This window comes from Macrobrachium nipponense, chromosome 3 (genome assembly GCF_015104395.2).
Source record: "Macrobrachium nipponense isolate FS-2020 chromosome 3, ASM1510439v2, whole genome shotgun sequence".
Taxonomy (NCBI): Eukaryota; Metazoa; Arthropoda; class Malacostraca; order Decapoda; family Palaemonidae; genus Macrobrachium; species Macrobrachium nipponense.
In genome coordinates, this window is record NC_087202.1 from 74,590,715 (window position 1) to 74,618,386 (window position 27,672).

The following is a 27,672-nucleotide window of genomic DNA, read 5'->3' on the forward strand; positions in this document are numbered from 1 at the left end:
AGCTATAGTCTCCGACGTTCCCGACAGAATTTCAAATCTCGCGGCACACGCGACAGGTAGGTCAGGTGGTCTACCTTACCGCCGCTGGGTGGCGGATGTACGAACCACTCCCGTAAGCTTGTCAGTTGTTCCGATACGTAATACAAACCATCGGTCCTTTAACAATAGGAAGTAGCTAGCGGCAGCATGGAACGGTCGTAAGCTTCGAACAAGGGGAGAACGGTAGTTAACTGCTTGTCCGATCGTCGCGCGCCGCGCGACTGGGAGGTAAAACAAATCACTTTTGCTTTCGGCGTGTGTGGGAAGGACGTGTTCGCCATCGCTCTGCCCGCTTGTCGTTTTGCTTCAATTCTTGAGTATTTGGTTTCTATTTGTCTGTTTATCAGGAGTGATAGTAAGTACTTTTTTCTCTATTTCAATTGATTACAATGAGTAATCAGGAGGAAATTGAAATTTCACCGCGCCCTCCAGTCGCCCGTAGAGTGTGTCCCGGCTGGAGGGACGTAAATGTGGGGGGTTCAGGTCCTTTGTAGGTGGCGACCCCCACGAGGTTTGTACTCGTTGTCGAGGGCGAGAGTGCTCTCGTAACGAGCCATGTATGGTTTGTATGAATTGGTCCGAGGCGCAGTGGGGTGCTGTACGAGGGCAGGAAGAGACTTAGGCCGGCCAAGAAGTCATCGGAAAGTCCAGTGACTCCTTTGGTGACGGACACTTCGTCCTCTTTCCTGCCTCCGGCCAGCCCCCCACGGTTTTGCGCCTTCCCCTGCGGGGGGGGTAGCGGAGTCCGTTTCCTCTCTCGATCCGTCGAGTGTGGAGGAGGGCGCCGCTACCCGGACGTACAGTTGTATTCGGGTCTTCTGTCCGCTCTGGGGGGTGGGTTTCGCCCCCCAGCGCGGGGAAGCCCCGCCCTCCTATTAACCCGACTCTTGCTTGCCGCAGGTGTGTCAGCAGCGAAGGACGACTTGGGACAGGTGTGGGAGTCGCTGGGACTGCAGGGAGTGCCCAGCATCCAAGGGTTGATACAGCGGTTGGCGGGGTCGGCCGTGGTCACTCATGGTGCGGTGACCACCACGACGACCACTTAACTACCCCTGCGTATGAGATGCCACCACATCTTGTATATACGCCTCACATAATGTCGGTGACACCCACGGTGGCAGTACAAAACCAATTTGCCGCCGTTCCAAAGAGGACGATGCCTTACCACCACCTGGATTTTTTCCTTTGCCGACCCCGGACTTCCGCTGCCCCAAGAGTACCCCCCTGGACCTGCCGCCAGTGCCAACGGATAGTCGGTGACTGTCGACAGGACGCCTGGCTCTCCCTTAGTACCTGCCGTGCCTGCCGTACCTGTGGCCGCTCCAGCGACTCTTTCCTTTTCAGGTGCACATGCAATTTCAGATGTTCCTGCTGTTTTTCCTGCTGTTCCCGGACCTGTTCCTGCCGTTCCCGCTGCTGGTGTTGCTGTAACAGTCTCAGGTTTCCTTCCGGACAGGTGCAGTCGGGCCCTGTTGCTTCGGCAACTTGCCCCGGCTCCCTCCTGGATGGAAGACCTGACGTCTGTCCTGCGGAGCCTGGCGAAGAAGAAGCAGAAGGAGGAAGAAGGTGTCGTCATCGTCTTCATCGTCTTCTTCGTCGTCGGTGCCTCTCCTCCTCCCTTCGACTTCTAAGGCCAAACAGCCGAAGAAGAAGAAGGTTGCCTCCTCCCCCCCTAAGAAGACTCCTTCGGGATCTTCTAAGGGCCCGGCTCGCTCAGGCGAGCTGGGGAGCTCTTCTGCTGGTCCTCCTGTTCCTTCGGGTGCGGGGCCGTCGCTTCTTCTGCAAAGAAGAAGTTCGACGGGGACCAGAGTGCATCAGCTTCGGCTGTGCGTCCTCACCTGGTGCTAGTGGTTCTGCCGCTAAGCCATGGTTCCGTCTCGGCTGCTTCTCGTTCGCGAGAAGCACCGAGTGGACGCTCTTCTAAAGATGGACCGTCCAGCCAAAGTTTCGACGACCGAGCTCGCTCGCCGTCAAGACAGCGGCACGGAGCAGAAGACTGGCGAGAGTCGTGCACACGACTCTCGCCAGGCCACTGGACTCTCTCGCAGCGACCACCGGCTGCTCGGGCTGACGTGACGGTCACTGACCGGCCACGGGTTTGAGGCGAGGAGGAGTCCCCACGGCCGCCGGTAACCAGCCACGGCTAGTACCAGCGGTTTGACGCGCCGAGAGGACGCTGGCCGGAATCCTCGAGCGAAAGAGATCCTAGCAGGTCACCCGTCCGCCGCTCCCGATGGGACCGGGCGGAGACGGTGACCAGCGGCAGCTCGCCTGACGCTAGAGAGCGGTCTCGACGTTCTCAGCCGATGCCAATCGCCCCAGGCGAGCGGCGACGCTAGGCCTGCTGCTAGACCGTCACCGCAGGGTTGACGATCGGCAGCAGCCCTCTGCGCATGCTGGTCCTGCCAGCGAGCGCGGGGGGAGCGTCAGGTCTGCCTCTCCTATACCTTCAACCTTCCTCGGGGCTATACCGGGAGGAGCGAGGTACCGAAGGAGCGATCACGAGAGGTGCGCCGCTCGTGACCCAGCTATGACGCCGTACGGCTCAGGCACGGTCTTAGGACCGACCAGGGACGTACGCGCAAGTAGTTGGAGGCTACCGTCAGGGGTCTGTCGCTGTTTTCCTCCTTCTGAAGGAGGAGTATCGAGGGATATTGCTCTTGTTGGAGGACTGGACGGTCCTACTCCAGGACGACTGTGACGCCCGAGATACAGAGGAACTTCGCGGATAAGTCATTAAGCTGATGCGTCTGCATAATGGTCCTCGCGGAAGGATCGCCGCTAACCACCATCAGAGCCCACGTCCCGGCTCGAGTCATTTTGGGGTCCCAAGAGGGAGCCCAAAATGACGATGGGGTTGTTGCCACGATCAGAGCTTGCGGACTCAGTCCTGGATCAGGTGGAGAATCTCGTCTCAGGACGGGAGGACTCGCTAAAATCCGGACGGTCCTCTAAGCTGCTTCCTCCTCCTCTACAGCGGCAGAGGGCGTTTCTACGTGCCATCAGAAGACCCGATACTGCCGAAACGGTTAACCCGGAGTTAGCGAGGCTGACTCCAGGTGTGTCCCTGCAAGCAGCTCCTGTCGGAGAAACCTATGGTTCTCGCAGCAGAGGCTTCTTGCCCTGGATCTACCGCTATGGCAGCATTCCAGGCAGTTTCCTGTTGGATTTGTGGTCCCCTCACAATATCCAAGGTGGCGGCCGGCTCCGGGAGTTCTGCTCTCGAAGACGACGCTTCCTTCAGGAGGACTGTGCCAGTCTGGAGGAAGAGCAATCTCTTACCTCGCCCATCAGACTGCTAACCTGTGGGCCAAGGCTTGGTTCTTCGGCGTAGGGGACGCAGTCCTTACCCGAGTGACCAGGGGGGCTGGGCGTGAGGCGGCACTCGGGCTAAGAAATGGACCTCTTAGGAGTTTTTGGTTTTTCCCCAGCTCTCTTTCCTGGAGAGATGGTGGACGCTGCGGTGGAACGGCGGCGCACTGACGAGAGTGACCGCTTAGTCCACCAGGCAGTCTCGAAGGTTTCTGGGCAACCTCGAGTAACTGCGGCCAAACCAAAGAGCTTGGCTAGCGCTTTCCACGGCGGCGAAGACGGTTGCGCCGTCCAAACCCCGTGTGAATAGACTCCAGTGGTTTCGACGTTCTGCGAGAGGAGGCCGCAATCAGCCCTACCTCCCAGCCCTCCTTTCCCCGAGGAGGTGCTGGAAAGAAGTCGAAACGAGGAGGAAACGCTAGGGACGGCGTTTCCCCCTCACCTGCTGCCGGAAGTGGGGGGGTGCCGTGGCGAGCCATTGGGCGACTTGGCAAGCGCTACGGCGCCGAGAACTGGATAGTAGACGTCCTTCGGGAGGGATATCTACTACCCTTCGAGTCTCGGCCCCCCTCATCTCCAAACCGGTCCATCTACAGACCTATGTCCGGGGATCAGCAAAGGACACGCTCTTCGACGGAGAATCAAGACCATGCTGGCGAAACGAGCTGTAGAAATCGTGGAGGACCAGTCACCAGGCTTTTACAGCCGCCTCTTCCTAGTGGAGAAGGCATCGGGGGGCGGGGCTGGCGCCCGGTGATAGACCTCTCTCCCCTGAACCGCTTCGTTCGCTACGACGCGGTTCCACTATGGAGTCGGCACGCTCAGTGCTCGACTCGATCAGGGGGAAACGATTTCATGCTTTCGGTGACCTGAAGGACGCGTATTTTCAAATACCCATCCATCAGTCCTCCAGAAAGTACCTCCGCTTCATCTTCGACGGGACGGTGTACCAATTCAGGGCACTTGTTTCGGTCTCAACCTCACCGCCCCACAGGTGTTCACGCGAGTGTTCACTGGGTGTCGGCTTGGGCCCATTCGAACGGGATACGTCTTCTGAGGTATCTCGACGATTGGCTAGTCCTGGCGAGCTCCCGCTCGCAGTTGCTACAGGACAGAGATCGACTCCTCAAGTTTTTTGTCGCGATCTGGGGATCGTGATAAACTACGAGAAGTCCGATCTCGAACCCCCAAGCAGAAGATGAAGTACCTGGGTATGCTGATAGATACGGTAGCAGGGCAAGTCTTCCCGCAGACTTTGCGTATCAGCAAATTCAGGAGGCAGCCGGCCGGTTCCTGTCCGCGGCAGGAAACAGGCAGCACAGCAATGGCAAGTCGTGATCGGCCATCTGTCGTCACTCGAGAAGTTAGTCCCTCACGGGCGTCTTCACCTGCGGTCTCTCCAGTGGAGGCTAAGGGAGAGTTGGTCCTCAGGCCAAGGATCCTCCTCCTTACTTTCCCGTGGCTATCACGGACAAGGTGAGGCAGGACCTAGCCTGGTGGCTCGACGACAAGAACCTCTTAAGAGAGTGCCCATACGCACTCCCCCCCCGGAGATGCTTCTGTTCTCAGACGCATCGACCGAGGGAGGTGGGGCGCACACCTGGAGGAGTTGCTGACTGCAGGTGTGTGGGACCATCACGAAAGCACCTTCACATCAATGTCCTGGAACTCAAGGCGGCGTTTCAACGCTCTCCAAGAGTTTTCGGGACCGCTTGGTGGGACACTCAGTGGTGTTGATGTGCGACAACACCACAGTAGTGGCATATGTCAACAAGCAGGGGGGGGGCTAGTGTCTCTTCCGCTCCATCAGGTTTGACGGTGCAGGTGCACAGAGTGGCCACGGTCTCACTCGATAGAGCTGTCAGCACGCTACATTCCAGGCGAGGAATGTAGTAGCGGACAAGCTCAGTCGTCGGGATCAGGTGATAGGGGACCGAATGGTCTCTACACCAAGATGTGGCGGAAAGGCTCTTCACCTGTGGGGGCGACGGGTCGTAGACCTGTTCGCCACCCGGCACAACAGGAAGATCCAGGTGTTCTTTTCTCGGCCGTGCCGGACCCATGGGCAGCTGCAGAGGACTGGCTCGTCCAACACCCCTGGGACAACCTCTTCGCTTACGCCTTTCCTCCCTTCTGTCTGATTCGGAAAGTGATCAGTCGAGCGCTGGTCACTCTCAATCTCAGAATGATCCTGGTGGCTCCCAAACGGCCTCTAAGCCGTTTGGTATCCGGACCTGCTGGCTCTTCTTGCAGACGCACCGAGAAGAGCTACCCAACTGGCACAACCTTCTAGCCCAGCCACACGTAGAACGGTACCACCGAGCAGTCCAGTCCCTTCAACTTCACGGCTGGCTGTTATCCACCATCTTCTTTGCGAACGAGAGGCTTTTCTCGCTAGCGCAGCAAACAGAGATGGCTGGACACGTCAGACAGTCCTCTGCAGCTGTATACCAGGGGAAGTGGGCCGTCTTCTGTGGTTGGTGTCGTAGAACAGGGTCTGTCTCCTCTCAGAAGCCACTCTTCAGCAGGTAGCGGATTTCCTCGTGTTCTTCGCCGAGAGAAGCTCCTCTCAGTACCCACAGTTAAGGGATATAGAGCCGCTCTGGCTCTCGTCCTAAAACTGAGGGACTGGACATCACGAATTCGTTCGAAGTATCCTTGCTAATGAGGAGCTTCGAAAGGTCTTTGCCCACCCAGGGAACTCAGGCCCCTGCGTGGGACCGTGACTCTCGTCCTTAGGAGTCTGACTCGAACACCGTTCGAGCCACTCCGAGAGTCGTCAGACAGGGATCTGACCCTCAAGACCCTCTTCTTGCTGGCCCTGGCATCGGCGAAGAGAGTAGGGGAACTACATGGCCTTTCTTTTGATGTTAAACATAACCAAGGCGGTGGGGATTCTGTGACGCTCGATTTCGTCCCGAACTTCGTAGCTAAGACTCAGAATCCGTCGATCCCTGACGACAGGTTTCGAGTCTTTCACGATCCCCTCCCTGCTGGACTTTACAGATAACGATGCGGATGAGATGCTGCTTTGTCCTGTGAGGGCGCTACGGCGCTATCTGAAGAGAACTCGACATCTCAGGCCTGAGTGTCGACGCCTCGTCTTCGTTAGCACTGGGGTCACCAAGAAAGAAGTCTCCAAGAACACGCTTTCTTTCTGGCTACGTGAGGTGATCAGGAGAGCGTACGAAGCTGATGGTAGCGACGACATCCGTACGCATCCGACCGAGAGCCACGAAGTCAGAGGTAATCGGACCCCCGGATTCCTTAGCGTTCCGTAAGAACTTCTCCGTGCGCAGTCCTGAAGGCAGGTGTCTGGGCAACCAGACCACCTTCACGTCCTTCTACCTTCGGGATATTGCCCACAAGTCCTTGGATACTTTTTCCTTGGGACCTGTGGTGGGGGGCTGCTCACACGTTGTGTAAGCTTACCCCAGCACCCGAGCAGGCAGAACAGCATCGATTCCTGGTATGACTGGGAGAATGCATGTGTGAATGAGAGTAGTGACTGGCTTCTCTTCACCATCTTTTTCTACCTCTACCTGTGGGCAGAGGGATAACGGTCGTTACCTTGCTGGAAAGGAAGTCAGATGCAGGTAAGCTATTCAAACAGAGCTCCATCCTATCTCTTTAACTAGAGATAGGAGTAAAATATCCACCACTTCTCCAACAAGGGGGAAGAAGTGGATGCCAACATGAGACAAACCCATTACTTTTACATTGGCTCATGTAAGGAAAAAGTTCTTACAATGCTGGTACGAAGAGATACGCTTGCCTCTCTCTTAGTACTCGGCCCAGAGGTCTGACCATTGATCCTGCGGTGCACACCCCGATCAATTCGGACAGAGGCTTGGATCCCTCCCATCGCTCTTACGACCAGGGAGGCATTCCAGGGATGGACGAACACCAGTCTGTTCATCAAAAGACTCAGATTCCACCCACCAAGAAGTGAGTCTTCCTATTGTTAAAGGACCGATGGTTTGTATTACGTATCGGAACAATGACAATTTGTCGAAAATTGCATTTTTCCTAACTATACAAAAACCTGAGGTCCTTTAACATAAAGTCCCTCCTCATGCCACCCTCACTCTGCGTATTTTGCATGGGCCAAAAGCAAAAGTGATTTGTTTACCTCCCAGTCGCGCGGCGCGCGACGATCGGACAAGCAGGTTAACTACCGTTCTCCCCTTGTTTTCGCAAGCTTACGACCGTTCCAGCTGCCGCTAGCTACTTCCTATTGTTAAAGGACATCAGGTTTGTATAGTTAGGAAAAAATGCAATTTTCGACAAATTGTCATATTTTTCTCTGTCGCGGGAACGATAACAACTGTTGTCGTTCCTCTCGATAGTTTTTCGATTCTCGCTTGCCTGGAGTTAATTTGGACTTCTTTTGGTGACGTATTCGCTTTGTTTGGCTTGGCATACGCTGATTGTGGACCGGTTTGATTTGAGTTTGAATTTTCTTTAACGATGTCTGATCTAGAATCGGTAGTTAAAACTTCGGTTTTGTTTAGGGTTTGCGTGAATGAAGGATGTAAGGTGAGGTTGCCGAAAGCTTCGGTAGACCCCCACACGGTTTGCATGAAATGCAGGGGGAATGAATGTGCTTTTGCTAACCCTTGTAATGAATGTAAGGGATTGAATGAAGAAGAATATAAGGCTCTCTCTTCTTATGTTAGGAAGTTGGAACGTGATAGAGTGCGTAAGGCTTCCTCTAGAAGTTCTAGCAGATCTAGAAATAAGTGAGTTGGATGTGGATCCTAATAGGACTAACGTAGAATTAGAACCTTCTTCCCAAGTTGCAGCCCCGGCTCCCCGCACCGAAGCCGAAGATTCGCCTTCGGAGGCGGCAGCTCTGAAAGCCAAGAATCGTTCTATGGATCAGAGATTCGTCAGTTGGAAGGTAAGGAGAGTGTTAGTGATCAGTGCAGTGTCCCCGTGTTGTGGAGGGTGCGTCTGACCGGCTCCTTAGTGCCTCTAGGCCTAGACCTCTTCCAGACTCCCAGTTCCAGTGGAGTAGGAAAGTCGAAAGCCGCAGGAGGGCTAGGGAGAGCCCCCACCGGTCAGGCGTCCCCTCGGCAGATCCTGAAGTACGCTCCCAGGCTGCCTCGATCGCTACAAGAAGGAGCTCCTACACCAATGCTTCTCCTCTTCGTCGTCTCCCTCTCCGAAGAGGTTGGAACTCCCCGGATGGCGTCGCGCCCGTTGAAGAGGCTGGAAGGCTCCCTGCAGTCCTTTGGCTTCTAGTCCGGAGGTTTTCCCGGAGAAATCGTCGGTGGAGGCGAAGAAACCCAAGAAATCCTGTGATCGTTCTTCTTCTCGCGCTCCGCGCTCGGCGCCTGTTCTTACCGAGACAACAAGAAGATTCTCCTACGAGAGTACTCGCGGGACTTCAAGCTCAGATCACGGCGCTAGCAGACTCTCTAGCAGTTAGATCACGTAGGAAGAAGGACGTTTCTCTTCCGATCAAGAGATCTAGGCGCCGCTCTTCAGAGGATCGTTCTCCTTCATATGGGGAAGTTTCGTATGAAGGTGGGGGCTCGCGTGAGCACCCTCGCTCGCGTGAGCGCCCTCGCTCGCGTGAGCGCCCTCGCTCGCCTGGCTCTCTTTCGATTTCAAGACGCCAAACATCGGTAGGACGCTCTATGGAGAAAGAAGTTTTTTCTCCAGATTGGATTCCCGCTTCCGGTAAGCGCACTGCACCTGCTTCATCACGCGATTTCTTCAACTCCCTCGCGTGAACTCTCCTCAGCAGCCTCAAGATTCTAGAAGCCGCCCTTATACAAGTAGGCGTTCTTCTTCTAGATGTCACTCTCTCGAGTGTCGGATCGTGACTTCTCTCCTGACAGGCATCTAGAGTCTGGTAGGAGTCGTGTGCATGATAGACGGCCTACTGTTAGCCGCTCCCCGCAAGGTAGGCGCCAAGAGCCTACTGCACATAGATCTCCTAGTAGGCGCTCGTCTCTTTTAAGGCGTCATACTCCTGATTATTCTCCTAGGGGCAGACAACAAGAGTCTTTCAAGCGCCCTTCTCCGTGTAGGCGCTCTCCCCCGCTTCTAGGCGCACTTCTCCTGAACCGTTTGTCTCTTGGTAGGCACCAGGAATCCCGGAAGCGCCTTCTCCAAGTAGGCGCTCGTTAGTTTTGAAGCGCCCTTCTCCTGAATGTTACCCTCTTGTTAGACGTCAAGAGTCTCGCAAGCAGCCTTCTCCTAGTAGGCGCATTTCGCCTTCCAGTCGGACTTCCGTTGATCGTACGCAACTGGACAGGTATGGAGAGCCGCGCAAGCGCTCTGCTCTCGATAGGCGCTCTTCTCCTGGCAGCCGCTCGCCTCAGGATAGGCGCATAGAGTATAGTAGGCGCTCGCCTCCTCGTAAGCGCCCTGTGGATGTTTCCGAGGATTCTCGGAGTAGGAGCCCTACCTCTCCTTCGGCTGAGATTCCGTATACCTCGAAGAGGGAGTCTCATCGTAGACTTCCCAGATCTTCTCATCGTTCTCAGTGGATGTGAACTCTTCTAAGAGAGGGCGTTCTCCAACTCTCTCAACTCCTGCTAGGATCCTTCGTCCAACCATAAGGATCTCCGCGCTCGCCTCGACAAGACGTCCTAGAAGGTTCGGATGAGGAACCGAACACTTCTGCTGCTGTCTCTTATTCAAGAAGCTACAGAGCTACTTTTACAAGTTTTTGGGGATTCCCTTACTCCTACGGCTCTTCCTTCCTCTCATTCACTTTTTTCAACGGCGAAGACAGCGAAGAGTTCTTCTTGTGTGAGGATGAAGCCAACTCTTTCTATGAAGAAGGCACTGAGGAGTTTTGGTTCCTGGATGGCTTCCAAAGAAGAAGCGGGGAAAACGATGTTCGCTTTTCCTCCTTCGAAGTTATCAGGACGCGCTGGTTTCTGGTACGAAACAGGAGAGCCCTTAGGATTGGGTCTACCGTCTTCGGCTGATTCGGATTTTTCGGCACTGGTAGATTCGACAAGGAGAACTGCCCTTAACTCTGCTAAGACGACTTGGCAATGAAATGAATTGGATCATTTGCTCAAAGGTATGTTTAGAGTGCTAGAAGTATTAACTTCCTTGATTGGTCGTTGGGAGTCCTAGCCAAGAAAATGAAGTGCCAGAGTCAATTTCGCCAGAAGATCTTATGTGTTTGTCTTGTATGGACAAGTCGGTAAGAGACGGGAGCGAGTGAAATCGCCTCCCTTTATGGGGCCGGGATCGTGAAGAAGAGGTCGGTTTATTGTTCCTTCTTAACGAAGTCGGTCTCCCATGCTCAGAGGTCTTCTTTGCTGTTTGCTCCTCTGTCTACTCAGTTTGTTCCCGAAACATCGAGTGCAGGACATTTCGAGGTCACTTTCGGCCAAAGCCCCACCCAGGACCATTTTGGCACAGTCGGCAGAAAACCTCGCCCTTCCTTCCCTACCAAGGCTAAGAAGGAAAAGGCAAGTGTTCGAGAACCCTTTCGAGGGGCATCTTCATCAAGAACCTCTACGTTTAGAGGTCGTAGACCTTCAAGAAGGGGTAAGACTTTCGCCAAGTCTGTTAAAGCCCCCAAATAACTTGCAAGTCCTTCAATCAACGGTGGGCGCCAGACTCTTAGAGTTTGCAGAAGTCTGGGCCCAAAAAGGGGCGGATCCTTAGGCACCCTTTCTATTTTGAGGAGAGGTTACCTCATCCCTTTCGTCGAAAGACCTCCCTTGACGACCATCCCAAGGGAACTGACGGCCAGGTACAGAGACCCCATCATGAATCAAGCTCTCCATCTAGCAGTAGATCAGATGCTGGAGAAGGGGGCTTATCGAACTAGTGACAGACCATCATTCATCGGGCTTCTACAAACCGCCTTTTCCTAGTTCCGAAGTCCTCAGGAGGATGAGACCGGTGTTGGATGTAAGCGCCCTGAACTTCTTCGTAGAAAAGAAGAAGTTCACGATGGAAACGCCTTCATCAGTGCTGGCAGCACTTCGTCCAGGGGACTGGATGGTTTCCTTGGATTTACAGGACGCTACTTCCACGTACCGATCCATCCTTCCTCGAGGAAGTTTCTCAGATTCATGATGGGGGGGAAAATTTTTCAGTTCAGGGCTCTGTGTTTCGGCCTCTCGACGGCCCCTCAAGTGTTCACGGGGATTTTGAGGAATGTGGCTCAATGGCTTCATTTGAAAGGGGTGAGGATATCCATGTACCTCGACGATTGGCTAATAAGGGCCAATTCAGAAGATCGTTGTTTGAAGGACTTACAAGTAACTTTAGAATTGACGAAGGCTTTGGGACTTCTCGTCAATTTCAAGAAGTCATCACTAATTCCCGAGCAAGAGTGTGTGTATCTCGGGATAACAGATGAACTCTCTGAGTTTTCGGGGGGCTTTTCCCTCGCAGGAAAGGATAAGCCCCCCCGAGGATTCGAGAGAGTAACAACCTCTTAGGGAAAGAAGTATGCACAGTGAGGGAGTGGATGAGTCTGCTGGGTTGACGCTCTCCTCTCTGGAGCAATTCGTTTCCCTAGGAAGGTTGCACCTGAGACCACTCCAATTCTTTCTTCATCGGAATTGGAGTCGTCGTTCTCAGGATTTGACGTTCTCCCTGTCGTTATCCCAGGACATCAAGAAACATCTCTTATGGTGGACAGATCCCAACCTCTTTGCGAAGGGACTGTCTCTTCAATCACAGACCCCCAACCTGGTGTTGTTCTCCGAGCGTCGGACATGGGGTGGGGTGCAACTCTGGGAACCAGCGAAGTGTCAGGTACCTGGGTGGGGGACCAGGTAGCCTGGCACATCAACAGAAAGGAGTTGATGGCTGTGTGGTTGGCTCTGAAGGCTTTCGAGCCCAAAGTCAGAAGATCGGTAGTGCAGGCAACGCGGACAACACTACAGCTCTGGCATACATCAGGAAACAGGGGGGGACGCATTCCTTCTCCTGTACGAGACAACAAGAGACCTTCTTCTGTGGGCAGAAGAAAGAGGAATCAAGCTTCTCACCAGGTTCGTGCAGGGAGAAAGGAATGTAAGAGCATCTCCTCAGCAGGAAAGATCAGGTCCTTCCCACAGAGTGGACCCTTCATCTGGATGTATGCCAGAGCCTGTGGAAGTTATGGGGCAGGCCACACATAGACCTCTTTGCCACGTCAAAGAACAAGAGGCTGGATCCTTACTGCTCTCCGATATCGGATCCAGAGGCAGTAGCAATAGATGCTCTTCTTGTAGACTGGAAAACGGACTCGACGTCTACGCGTTTCCCCCCTTCAAGATCCTGGGCTAACCATCAAGAAGTTCGTAGAGTCCGATTCAACGAGAATGACCTTAATCGCTCCCTTTTGGCCGGCCCAAGAATGGTTCACAGAGGTACTGGAATGGTTGGTGGACCTTCCAAGATCGCTCCCGCTAAGGAGCGATCTACTCAGACAACCCCACTTCGACAGGTACCACATCAAAAATCTCCTCGCTCTCAGTCTGACTGGTTTCAGACTGTCCAAAGTTTGGTCAGAGCGAAAGGCTTTTCTTGCAACAGCTGCTAGCAATCGCAAGAGCGAGGAGACCTTCCACCTTGCGTGTATACCAGTCAAAGTGGGATGTCTTCAGACGTTGGTGCAAGAGGAAGAACATTTCCTCTTCCAGTACCTCTGTGACCCAAATTGCGGATTTCCTTATTTTCCTCAATGAAGAATGTCATCTGGTTGTGTCAACTATTAAGGGATACCGCAGTATGTTGGGCGGCGGTATTTCGGCATAGAGGCTTAAATATATCCGATGATAAGGACCTGCATGATCTTATTAGATCATTTGAAACCATTAAGCGTCCTCATGTAGTACCGAACTGGAATCTAGACGTAGTCCCTACAATTCCTTGGATCATCTAGATTCGAACCTCCTGGCTTAGCCTCTTTCAAGGATTTGACGAAGAAGGCTATCTTCCTTTTGGCCCTAGCTACAGCTAAGAGAGTGAGTGAGCTTCCAAGCTATTGAGGGCAATGTAGGGTTTAAGGAAGATTCTATGGTGTGTTCATTTCTTCCAAGTTTCCTGGCAAAGAAATGAAAACCCATCACGCCCTTGGCCCAGGAGCTTTGAAGTTCGTAGTTTATCTTTTCTAGTAGGGGAAGAGCCTGAAAGAACTCTTTGCCCTATGAGAATTATGAAGTATTTCCTTAAGAGGAAGGAACAACTTAAGGCTAATCAAGATGTGCTTTGGTGCTCCGTAAAGGACCCCACACGGCCCATGTCGAAGAATGCTCTTTCCTTTTTTCTGAGAAGCCTTATTACAGAGGCACATGTTGCCTGTAAGGAAGATCATTTTAGGATTACTGAAAGTGAAAGCTCACGAGGTGAGAGCCATCGCAACTTCGCTGTCATTCAGAAAAAATATGTCTGTGCGGAACTTGATGGAGGCGCGACCCTTTTTCTTTTTGGAGATGCCAATCGGTTTTTTTCGCAAACCATACCTACGTGATGTAAAAATCACATATGATAAATGCTTCGCCTTGGGTCCTTTCGTATCGGCGGATTCGGTGCTGGGGCAGGGAGCTGAAACTATCCTGTGTAAATTTTTTATATGTTACCCTATATTTTATATTGTTGTTTTTTTGGTTGTCTGAAAGAGGTTGCAGGAGGCACCTCTTTTTGTCGTAATATTAACCCTTTGTATTTTGGTTAGGTGGTCTGGTGGGTTTTGGCTCCTTGCAGAGTAGTGGGTAAGGATTCTGTTAGGTAAGCGGACAAGGTCCCTCTAACAGCATCCGACTTGGATTCTACCACAATAGGGGATCACATATCCCAGTGGTAGATCCGAGAGTCTTTCAGCATCAGGTCACGTCCTAGCTGTAGCTCTCCAGGCAATGCAGACTCAGAGATAGTATCTATGAAGTCTTCATCCTGAAAAGGTGAGAACCAAGGTTTTTATATCCTACAACATTAGTTGTTTCCCGTCTTACCTGTATTATTGAGCTGTCTCTTACCCTCCACCAAGGGTGCCAATCAGCTAAGTTTATATCTGTCAGGGAAGTTCATGTACAAAAATGATATTGTTAAACTACAATAAAGTTTTGTACATACTTACCTGCAGATATATACAAAGATTAATGGCCCACCCATCCTCCCCTCAGGAGACAGGTGGAAGAGAAAAATCTGACAAGCTTACGGGAGTGGTTCGTACATCCGCCACCCAGCGGCGGGGTAAGGTAGACCACCTGACCTACCTGTCGCGTGTGCCGCGAGATTTGAAATTCTGTCGGGAACGTCGGAGACTATAGCTAAGTATATATCTGCCAGGTAAGTATGTACAAAACTTTATTGTAGTTTAACAATATCATTTTTTTTTTGTGGAAGAGCGTGCTGAATTGATTGATGAAGTGATTAGCATAAATGAAAGATAGATAGACTTTTGAGGTATGATACCTGAAGTTTGAAAGTAGATCAACGTATTTTGAGACTTTTTCATATCAAGGAATGTCAGAAGATAAGATGATGGAATTCTAAGTTATTATAAACATCGATGTTTCTGTGTAAAACTTTGCCTTGATGTGCCTTTTCTGCTTTTGGTTCCATAATTACTGCTCATCATCCCTTCTCATCACAAATTTGAACCATCTCGGTCTTTGAGATCTTGGGCTATGTAACTTCTCCCTGTTTAAAATCCCTTAGTGTCTACTGTGCATTTCAGGGTCATGTGTAATTGATTTTTGTTGATAAAATCTTGCCAAAGCATTGAATATGGATCCTATTTTGGATATAGCTATTTGAAGCCACAACCTATTGGCAAAAATATGCAGTGATGTCTAATGTTGATAATTAAGGCACTTATCAACGAAATTTAAAGGGAAGCTTAACTAAATGTAGCAGGCTCATAGAAAGAGGCTAGTAAAACGTGATTATTGAATTTGTTCCCACTAATTGATACATACTATAGTATGACGTACTTTACTAGACACTCCGCCCATGTACTTGATGAATGAAGACTCAATGTTGGTAATACCCTACACACACACTCTCTCTCTCTCTCTCTCTCTCTCTCTCTCTCTCTCTCTCTCTCTCTCTCTCTCTCTCTCTCTCTCTCTCTCTCTCTCTCTCTCTCATCTTTTCAATGAGAGTGGAGTACAATAAGGGAATGGGCAGGAAATGAGAATATTAATTGTGTAGTAGTTCCATGGTGCCATTCACATTTCCTTTAACTTGAAATAAGCGCCAAATCTTAAACACATTCAATGAAAATCATTGTTACCGTGGAGTTTCTGTTGCTTCATGTTGTCTCAAAGGCTCCAGCTCACATGTACCTGCTTAGTCCTGCTAAATGAATGTAACATAATACAAGTGTTCTAACCTTAACTTCCTTAATGCTTGATCAATTATATAATAAATCCACAGTGCTTGGTATACCACACAATGCTCACTTCATTATTTTATTTGTGTGCCTTTGTCAGTTTTGTTGTTTCTAGATACTTGATTCATTTAGTACTTGAAACTGACACAGTTTGTTGTTAGGTTGTTGAGTGGTTATCAGTGAGTCTATGTATTCCCAGTTTTATTTATTTATTTATTTTTGTATGGATTTGAAGTTACTCATTCATTCAGTTTTCAAGGTAATATTGCTTATTGTACAAGAGGGTCCAATATTTGTGTTTCTACGATGTACAGGGTTGAGTATATCTTAGTTTTACCAGACCACTGAGCTGATTAACAGCTCTCCTAGGGCTGGCCATAAGGATTAGATATTTCTACGTGGCTAGGAACCAATTGGTCACCTAGCAACGGGGCTTACAGCTTGTTGTTGAATCCCAACCACATTATATTAAGAAATTAACTTCTATCACCAGAAATAAATTCCTCTGATTCCGCATTGGCTGAGCCAAGAATTGCACTTAGGACCACTGGATTGGTATCTACGTACTGGGAACCCTGCCATTACGTCAGATGTTACAGTTTACATAATGACCAGACAACTGAACCAGTTTGAAACTCCATCCATTTTGTTCTATCAACTTTATACCATACACACCAAAATTGGCAGCAACTAGCCTCCCTGTATTTACTTCCTTCTTCCTAACAAAACCCAAGCCACCTACAAAAGGATGATTTACATACTTCTCTTGCTTATGCTTGGTCTACAGTCTGGAAAAGCCCTCACAGATTTTGAAACTGTGGCCATCAACACCTTTGGAAAAAAGTTCCCTCCACCTCCATCTCCGGCTGTTTTTTTTTTTTTTTTTTTCATCTTGGTCAGTGCGTTATATGAAAAATTGCCAGTGTCGGTCAAAAGGCTAGATATGAAAATGACAGCGACTTTTCAGTGCTCATGAAGTGTCTGCTGGCTTTAGCATTTGTGCCTGAAGATGATGTCATACCAGCTTTTGAAGAATTTGTCCTCACCCTTCCTCAAGAGCCAGAATTTGAAGAAGTGGTGGCATATTTTGAGTCCACTTACATTCGAGGCATGCAGATTGGTGGAAGTCGATGGGATCCCTGTTACCCTATCAAACTTTGGAACCACTTCTAGGATGCAGAAGAATGTGCTCCAAACCCCACAAATTGTTGTGAATGGTTCCACAATGTGTGCACCCAACCATGTGAAAGTGTCTGAAGGACATCACTGTTCAGCACCAGAATGCTTTAGTACATAGGTGCAATGCACCCACTAGCAAGTATGTGCATCAAACTCACATAGCAACTTGCTGTGTAGAGGTGAACTAGATAAGCTCTTGTTTTTGTGTGCAATAGCTAATATGCTGATCGTGTAAATAGGAGGTACTGTAGTGCACTGTATGTAATTATATCAGCTGGTTTATATTTTTGTATCATAATTTCTTTTCCTACAGCAATCACAATAATTCTTGATTTTTTAAACCGAATGTTTCTTAGAAAGATGTTTCTTAAATTGTCCATTGGTTCAATTGTCCTAGAACCAGTTTACATCACAACTAGCCCCTTTCTGGTTGCTTCCTAAATTTAGCTGTTTCCCTTTAAATTTCTTTGATTTACTCTGATAAGTGCCTTAATTATTCATATTGCTGCATATTTTTGCCAGTTTGGCCGTGGTTTCAAATAGCTATTTCCAAAATACGATCCATATTCGATGTATGGTAAGATTTTATCTATGAAAATCAGTTAAACAGGCCTGAAATGCACAGTATTATATATGTTTCTCTTAAAGTATTGATGGTCTTACAAATTAATTTTTGCTTGATTTACAAATGTAGTATTCTTATAAGTACAGTAGTTGGAAGTTCACATTAAAAACAAAGTAATAGTGGAGAAATATTGCATCCAGATGCTAGAAAATAGACAGACATTTTCATGGTTGATATGGTTCAATCGTGTGATGATTAATGAATATTAATAATAATCTATTTAACAAAATAAAAATTCCTAAACAAAAGTTTTTCAAAGATCTCAATTGTATTCTTAAGAAAGGAATTTAAATCCAAGCCTGTGGAGTTTATGGTAACTAAACAAAGCATTTACTATATTTAAGTTACCAAAGCATTTACTATATTTAGCATTACAAAAAGCAGTGACTTCTTTTCTAGTACTACATGTGTACCGTAGATAGATTTTGGATGAATTTTCTCCTGACTTCTTTAATTAATAAACCATTACCATTTTATGCCCTGTTTTTTCAGCTGGAGTAACAGGAGTTGCAGCCATTGCTCTGGGTATGCTAGTTGGTCATCTAGGAACTATTTTCATGGTTGCTTACAGCATCATGAGTGCTCTTAAAGGTCCACTGGGAGGACTGTTCCTTGCAGGTATATGCACACCATGGGTTAATAGAAAGGTAATTAATTTGCAGAATTTTATAGTTTTAAAGCATGTAACCTAAGGCTTTTATCCTTCGCTTTTATATAAGCACAGTACTTAAAATTGCTATGCTCTGATTAGATTGCTGCTGGGGAATGAATAATGCTAAGTAGTACCTTGAAGCATCATACAAAATTTCACCGACAGTTCATCCAAATATGTAATGGTATTTGTAGCATGTGGCATTGTGTTTGTAGTAGATGTACGTAATTATTTGTAACTCCTTTCAAATTCACAAACCTGACAGCCTCTCAAATATATTTACTTTTTCTTAGATATACATACCTCAAGTCATTTATCATTATCCCACCTCGTAACTGTGTCTGCAGCTGTCTGTATTGAAGGATCAATGAAGGTTAAGTCAGGAGATAGGGCAGTAGTACCCTCTCCTACCTGCTGCTAATTAATGACTATGTTAATTAGCTTCAATGACTGAATCTTTTTTATATATGTAAGTAACTTATCCAGTAATTACTTAGCTGCTAAGAGTTTTCACTCGCCCGGCAGCTAGAATTTTGAAACTGCGGGTCGCGTTAGTTTATTGTTTTAGGTGTGCAACGATGACCCTGCCGACTTTGGGGGAAAGAGAGGAACAACTTGGCAAAGGGAGCTCAGTTTGTTTCTGCCAGCTGATGGCTTTAAAGTACCAGTTGTTGGCTGCAGCTTTATTTTGGAATTTTTGACGTTTCTGGTTGCTTTTCATCGCAGTTGATGAAGTATTTTCATTTGTTAGCCGATTCAGCATTATTTAGAGGGTGATAGGGTCTCTCTAGAGACCTTATTATTGATTTTGACTTTTTGTCCCTAATTTGACTACCTATTTTGACGATATTGGACTCAAATTCTTCTTACTTTAGGTATTGCATTGAAGGCTGCAATAAATGCCTAACTAAGGAATCTTATGACTTGCACATGATGTACACAGATGTGGACAGGTTTGTTCATTTGACTTGTTCAGAATGTAATGACTGGGATGATAGGATATTGAAAGCCTTAGAATCTCATTTGAAGAAATTGGCTAGAGATTGGAAAAGGAAGGCAATTACTAGCGCGGGGACTAGTAAATCAGTAGCTAGCCAGGAATCTTCTGATGTCAAATCTGAGTCTTGTGTTCCTATTGTTTCATTGCCCCTTGTTTGCAGTTCTATAACTGTTCCACCTTCTCCTGCATCTGGCTCCCACACTTTCGATCCCAACCCCATTGCCAGTCTTGAAGCAAAATTTGGAACAAATTTGTTCATCAGTGAAAGTCCTGATGGACAAAGTGAATGTGTCGGAGCGCCCTGTAGCGCGAAGTGTCAGTGAAGTGTTGGTGGAGGAGGTGGCTGCTTGTCCCACCTATTGTAGGCAAAGGTCCATGGCATACTCCCCTAAACTGGGGAGGAGTCAAACTGATATCCCAAGAAATGTCAGTGGGGGTCTGCCCACGGACAGTTGCCCCCTTGGTTCAATCTGTTGACATATCCTGCGTTGCAACCAAGAGCCATTGGAAAGGTCTCTCTTTGGATATGCATAGTTTGTCTAGCTCAGAGGATTCTTCCTGTAAGAGACTGGCACTTTGTGGACAAGTCTCACCCTTGGAAGAGACGTGGTAGATTTGTCGCCCCCTCCTTCAGAGCCTGTGAAGAAGTGTTGATGCTCCCTCAGCTCCCAAATCTCATCATAGTTGCCCCAGGATTGTTACTTCTTCAGATCTTCGTCAAGCAGCTGAGCACCTTGCTCCTCCTTTAGAGCACCCTTGTTAATTAGAACTCTGAAGCGCCCATGCTGCCTTCAGTGACCAAGTTTCCAGCAGCCCCTGAGTGCCCAGTAGCACCTTATTGTCCAGAGTGAGCCAGGCACCCATTGACTCCCAAGCACCCAGATATTAATTCTATTCCTGTGGCTCATGCTTCAGCTTCATTGGCTTTAGTTGATGTAGCATGTTTGTGCCCTCCTGCTTCTGTAGGATTGTCTTCACTTCTTCAGGAGCACACTGTTGTGGAACCTTGTGTTAATCCCATTCAGAGTAAGCTAGACAGCATTTTGTGCTTACTCACAAGGCTCCTTGGCTACTCGGGTGCCTGTGGATTTAACTCTATCCCCAGGATAGTCTCCTCTGATGAAGAAGCCATAGGGGATCTGGAGACTTGTCTGCATACGCCCCTTTACTGAGATTTCTGCTGGCCACTTCTTTTTACCTTTACCTGCATTTGCTTTTTTCATGGGAATGCAACCCTCTACATCCTCCAGGTTACCGAAGATGGTACTTCCATCGTCAGTGAAGAAGGCCCTCAATGAAGTACGTAGATGGATGGCTCGCAGAGAAGAGAGAACAGAACTACTGCCATTAGCTTCCCTCCCTCTAGGTTATCCAGAAGATAACTTTCATATGCTATATAACAGGAGAAGTGCGTTCCCTGGGAATTTCTTCCTCCTCCCAGGGGGACTTCTCAGGATTGGTAGATTCTTCCTGGAGGTCAGCTTTTACCTCTGCGAAGGTCATGTTTTTAGCATCGTAACCAGCTCACCTTCTGAAGAATCTCCTCAAAGTTTTGAAGTAATGAGCTTCTTAGACTTGGCTGTTGGTGTCAGGGCGCACAAGATTAACCCTTAATGGACAGATTGCTCCTCGGGAGTAGTAATACATAACAGATTTGGGGTGGCAGATGGATTGATCCTGTAGATAAACAATAGTATGCGCCATTGATTTTGAAAGAAGCGGGCTGTAAAGAGGTGCCAAATCTTCCATTGCCCATAGATTTACTAATAGCAACTTATACACTGACTAATATCATGAGTCAGGCAATCTGCTTCTGACTTGAAGGGAGAATGTACTGCGTTCTGTCTCACATGATGTATTTTTGTAAATTTGCTTATGAATATACCAAGGGGTTGCTGTTGGTTTTTGTTCTTGTGTTTTACGATAGCATATCAGTTGTAAATGTAATTGTGCAAAGAAAAGTGCAAAGAAGTATTAGGAAAAACATGTACTACAAATAAAAAAAGTTACTGAATCTTCATTCTCTGTAAATTTACGTAAATATTTTTCAACAAATATCCTAAAAATTTGGTGCTGATTTTATTCATCTGTTTTGATGTTGTGTGAGCTATAATTATAATTTTATAAAATAAACTAAAATTATTTAATTGAAAAAGCATAATTACGTTGTTGGTAAAATTTACGATTGTCTTGTAAAATAGGCCCCACAAGGGGTTGTAAATATAGTCATTTTCAACTTCTCATGGAAGGTAGGGAAAAATTTTTAGAATTTTTTTTCTTTCACCAAGTGCATTTGCATATCTTCCTCTTTCCATTGATGTGGTTTGTTTGTTTGTTTGTTGTTGTTTTTTTTTTTTTTTTTTTTTTTTTAAATTTGCCGACCTCAAAGTTTTGCTGGCATGGGGTGTTGCATATCTATATTTATAATCCCGGCTCCTAAGGGTTAAAGACTGCCCCATGTCACCCGATGATTATGTACTCCTCAGACTGGCTGGGAGTTCTATCTTTGTATTGACAAGGGAATCAGGGATGGCTCCCAAGTGTTGGCCTCCCTTTATGCCTTAGGGATCCTCAAGAAATGAGAACTATGGTTCCTGTTTATAACTAAGGGAGTTACTCCATCACACAGATCAGCTTTTCTCTATTATCCCTTAGATAGACGTCATCTTTTTCCCTCAAGCTGTGGTACTGAGTACTATTGCTTCTGATCTGCAAAATAAAAGTAGTATGCAAGATTTGTTGTCACGGTCGTTCAGGTGCCCAAGGGAGGCTCCTGCAGTTATTGCCAGACAGCTTCTTCATGCTCAGTTGCAGCCCTTTCAGAGCAAGCAAAGGGCATATCCTAGATCTAGAGGGAGTGTCTGTTTCATGTGTTTCATGGCATGTTCTATTAAGAAGTCCTCTTCAAGATTGTCCTCTTGCAAGTGAGGAAGTCGTTCTCCATACTCGAGTCGGAGCCAGGCTTTGTTTATTCTGGGAGTGTTGGAAGGAGAAGGGCATAGAGCTGTGGATAGTCCATGTCCTGAAAGAGGGTTGCATCATTCCCTTTTCAAAGAAACTGCTCTTAGTCAACACACCTGTTGTATTGACAGCTCTACTCCTCAGGGTCAAAGAAGTTTTTGGCCCTTGTAAACAAGGTTTTGGCTCTCATCAAGAAAGAGGCCATAGCGATAGTAAAGGACGTTTATTATCCAAGCTTTTGCAATCGCTGTTCGTTGTTCCCAAGGCGTTGGGGCCCATCTTGGATGTTAGTGCTCTCAGTGTCTTCATTCAAGACAAAAGTCAACATGGAGACAAACCAGAAAGTCCTGTCATCCATTTGCCAGGGAGATTGGATGTCGTCCATCGACGTGCAGGGTGCCTGCTTCCATGTCCCAATCCATCCAGACTCAAGGAAGGCCCTCAGGTTTGTCCTCTAAGGCAGGGTGTTTCAGTTTTGCACCCTGTCCTTCGGTCTTTAGATGGCTCCCCAAGTGTTCAGAGTTCTGGCTCCCCTAGCAAAGTGGCTTCATTTAATTTGAATCAAGATTTCCCTTTACCTCGACAATTGGCTGCTTCGGGCACAATCGAAACTACAGGTGACAATAAATTATGATGAATTAAAAAAAATTATAATAGATTTAAGCAACTGTGTTGAATTTTGTTCATCACCCCCCCCCCCCCCCCCCCCCCCCCCCCCCCCACCCCCTCCCACCCCGAAAAATTAAATGGATGTAAGAGTATACCGTCTTTGAATTAGTCACACTCATCTAATGTATGGTTATTTGATATTCAACTTTTTCAGAAAAAACATTTTCAGTTTTTCCAATTTTTTAATTTTTCAAGAGTTACAGTATATACGTATATTATTACAGTATATCTTAGTATATAGGATATAGTATACTGTACTAATATATTCAGTAAGAACAAGCGCCTTGCATCAGCTTCATGAGAGTTGAGCATATTAACTTGGCTGTTTGTTAAAGTATTAATAATAAACAACAGCTAAGCCAACTTCTTGAAAATTTGCAGTTTTTTCATTTGTTTAATATGTGCATCTTCCTCATCATGCTATACTATAGTTCGACAGATCTAAACTGATAGATTGTTTTCGTCTTTGGGTAAAAACCCTGTTGCCACATTTACCAGTTTCCAGTTTTAAATACCTTACTTTATAACACATGAATTAATAAATTGATAGTTTAAAGTTTTTAGCATGTTTTGCTGGACTTGAGCGTTCACATATTGTGATTATAATTTTATTTGTAAATAAAATGAGAAATCGCATTTATAAACGTGACAGATGTTTCAAAAAACGTTGCCACTTTTCCTGTTACCTTTGACAGGTGGGCCAAGCCTATTAAACTATGAAGTTTTAAGGAATTATCTCTTAAGCTACCCTTTGTATAAGCCCCACCGCCTGGTCTACCTGAGAACTCTAGCGCCAAAAAGAATGACTTCTTGCTTTAACAATAGTCAGTAGGAAAATTAATTTATTCCTACAAAAAGCACGCTGTGAAACGGGCAAATGCAGTTAAGCATTCCGAAAACTTGCAAACAGGCGATGCTGCAAAGGATAGCTGTTATTAAAGTAAGATCATCTGACGACGAAGATTCTTCGTAATGTACATTTTGTATAGAATCATATTATTACAATTCTTGCGATAATTATTGTAAATAATTTTTTTTTCTCCCAATGATGAGTTTATGTGCAACAACCTTATAAAAAGTAAAAATTGTTACACACATTAGACCGTGAGTGAAAAAGGAAATGAATTTCAAGTAAATCATAACTTGATTAATTAGAATGAGGGGGAAACCTAAAATGAAGAGCAGTGAAATCCAAAATATTACAAACTTGTTTAGGAAATGGATAGTATGGCAGACGGAAAATTCAAATAATAAAAAAGAATAAATAGAAGTAATTTACTGGCAAGATTATAAGAAAATGTCATAAGACATACATACTGAATGCAATTGCTGATATTTATTACTTTTAATGAAAAACATCATCATATAAAATATGTAATAAGCAAAATATAAGGGTATAAGTCATAACAAATATAAAAATAAATAGTCTAAAAAGTAATAACCAAATAGAATAGGGATCGAGTTTACGGATTAGCATTTATACGGTCAGTTTCATTAGGTTCTGTCCCAAATATTGCCTCGTTGGGAGATGGCTGAGGACTTGAGAAGGGGACGATTTAAAGGTTAAGAGAGAACTGGCAACAGGGTTTTTCTCAAGGAAGTAAACAATCTATCAGTTTAGATCTGTCGGACTATAGTACTATATGGTTCATTTTGACAACTAATGATGATACGTATAATTTTTTTCAAGTAATCCTTTAGAGAATTAATAGAGAAGATTATTGGCTCTGACAGTTTTTTTTTTTTTTTTTTTTTTTTTTTTTTTTTTTTTTTTTTTTTTTTTTTTTTTTTTTTTTGCTTAGCCTTATGAATTTTATACTGGTACAGGCAGTCCCCGGGTTACGACGGCGGTTTTGCTCTTGAGACGCTTCGTAAGCCGAAAATCATCGTAAGCCGGAACTTCATGAAAAATCCTAAGAAAACCTTACTTTTGATGCTTTGGGTGCATTGAAAACTATGTAAACTGCATTATTATTGCATTTTTCATAAAAGAACTTCAAATATTGATTATTTTGCATTGGAAAAGTATATTCTTTGATACTTGTCCTTGCTGAATTCAGTAGGAGATGTTATTAAAATCACAGTGCTAATCATTGCTTATTATATGTTTTGTTAATGGATAACATTCTTTTTTCAGGGAGCAGCTGTCGGATTTGTGGCTTCATTTATGATTAATGTATGGCTCATCATTGGCAAATTTCTACGTGGAGGGGGAAATCCCACAACTCTCCCTCTTTCTGTTAGTGGATGTGATGGAAACAGTGAGACATTTCAAAATGCAACTTCTAGTGGCATAGACCTTATGCCAGTTCCACCGTCATCAAATATTGCTTTTCCTCCAATGTAGGTGATAGAAATACTGTATGCATTTGTTGTTGGTCTGTTATATAATAGTACAGGTACTATCCGACTTACAACCTACTCGACATACGACCACTCGTACTTACAACCTTACTTCAGACAGTTGACCATTGAGTTACTTGGCACTGTGCCATCTCATGAGAACTCTCATCACTCAGGCATGAGAACTCTCATCACTCAGGCAGCATCAGTTTGAGTTACCCTGCCCTATCTGCAGCATCATTTGGTATTAACTGTACTGTAGACTGAATTGCAAACCAATTTACGTAAGAATCGACTTCTGACATGCATGCAAGAACCTAACCCCATTGTAACTCAATGCCTGATTGTACGTAATATATACTATTACATAAATGATTAAAATGTATTAGTAGAAGTACATTATGGTAAAAAGATTGAAATAATGATTGTACATTACATTACAGTACTAAGTACGCACTTATATAGCAAAGGTTTGATAGTAACCCTACCCAGTATGTTGGCCACTTTCTAAGGTTCGACTTACATCCATTCTGACTTACAACCAGTGGGTCGGAACCAAATTTGGTTGTAAGTAGGATAGTACCTGTATTCAGTTCAGAGGCTAGTAGTCTTATGAGATTAACAGAATTTGTATATTGTTTAAGATGCTATACTGGGTTTTAGCTCAGAAGAACTCAAAGGTTCTTCACAAAGATATTAACTTGAGAGTTGATCAAGGTGTAAATGCCTTTTCGAATATGTCTGATTAATTTATTCATAAAAATGTGCAGCATTACTTAGTGTTGACATAAATGTGTCATTTAATGTGTATATGTAAAGACTAGTATATATCCCTCAAATGGATGTATGTATGCCCCAACCTCCCACGCAATGGTGCATTTTTTCTCTTAGATATACTTGGTAGAGGACATTTATTCCATTTTTGTCCATTTTATGTTTCTTCCCCCTTTCTTCTGTCAGTGTTCTCTGTATTGTCATAAGTCTGTTCTTTTTACTATACTTTGCGTTCCATATGGTGCTTGCTAGATGTTATTTAAGGTTTCTTTGCAGTGTCCATTTGTGTGAAGCTACATGATTTTATGCCTTTTACTTGTCACATCTTCCCTTCAATCTGCTCTTGCTTGGGTACCTATCCAATTTCTTTAATTTAATTTCCTTTAGTTTGTACCCTTCATGGGGACACTTTCCTTAGGCAAGCCCTATGAGTGTCTAGAAATATCTTCCTGCAGTCAGATAATGTAATGCTTCATAATACTGTTATTATGATGCTTTTCATATTACTTGCAGTACCAAATTGTAGGGTTAATCAGGTTATGAATAGCATACTGTATGCTTCATGTAAGTACGTATTATATAGTGAAAACATGAAGACATGGCTCTCTTGACTGTTATGTATAAGTAAATGGAATCTTAATAAATTGGCCATCCTGAAGAGTAGGGATATGAAAGTACCTTTACTTAGTTTTACCAAATGGATAAATTCATATTCTTTCTCCTCTTCTCTCTTGTAATTTTTTTGTTCATTCGTCATTCATCATGGAGACATGAACTAATGTTTTCCAAGTTTATGAAATTTAGTTGAGAAATTAGTGGGGTCGTGATCAATTGTTGATGTAAACATGATACAAACAATTGCTTAGTTGATTCTTGCATATTTGTTGATTTCATGAACAATACAAACAACTGCTTCCATCCCAAATGTGGTTTTTTTCTGGTAGCCTTTAATTTTACTCAGACCTTTGGTTCTTGACTTAACAGTCCTCACCAGAATCTCTCTCGCTGAGGATCTTTTTCTCACCCTCTATCCTTTATTTCAGCTTAGGGCCATATACATGGAATATACTAAATACAGACGGTAACATACATAATCTTGATACATGAAATAGCATGATAAAAAATGAATAAATGGCAATGTCCACAAAATTGCTGATGTAGTATAAAAGAAAGTACGTAATCAAAATACTGGTATTAACAATAATAATATTGGAGGGAAAAAATGCATTGAGACTTGTTATAGTTAGTGCACAGATTATATAACTTAAATTCCAACTAGAGACCTTAGGTGGTTACAGTAGTCATGTCCAGAGGGCAAAATACAAAAATTGAATTTAGAAAAACTAACTTGATAATATTCATAGTAATAATGAAAAAGTGAAATACCACTAATAATAGTAACCATATGAATATGATAATAATTACAGATTCTGCAGATGACACCTTGCCAATACAGAGATTAAGTCATTTAGGGAACAATGGCCTCCTTTTCCCATCTTTCCCACAATTTAGATTTTCTTCTTGCTTCACTCCTTAGGATGCTTTGTATGAATGAATTGCTGTTGTTTCTCACTCGGGGTATCAGACTGGACACTGTTCGCCTTACAGTGATTTTTAAGTTGTCCAGGCAGTTTTCTATGTCATTGTGCATAACAGTGATATGTCTCATGGTCTCTTGGGTATAGTTTGTCCAGAGGGGACACCCATAAATACTGCAGCAATATGAGTGAAAGAGCAGCAGTTTCGCATCTCGGTGACGGAAGGCAAACCTCCTTGCAATCATTTTGCCAGTTGCACATAGT

General features: G+C 45.7%; 1 protein-coding gene across 2 annotated transcripts in view; it reads left to right on the forward strand.

Annotated features, from left to right (window-relative positions):
• LOC135221820 (sodium-coupled monocarboxylate transporter 1-like) overlaps window positions 1–27,672 on the forward strand; it is a 236,468-nt gene that overhangs the window by 135,803 nt on the left and 72,993 nt on the right. For both annotated transcript variants that reach the window (XM_064259717.1, XM_064259718.1), the window contains exons 9-10: window positions 17,964–18,118; window positions 24,891–25,096. In XM_064259717.1, coding sequence (XP_064115787.1) covers window positions 17,964–18,118; window positions 24,891–25,096 — 361 coding nt within the window. The remainder of the gene's footprint in view (window positions 1–17,963; window positions 18,119–24,890; window positions 25,097–27,672) is intronic.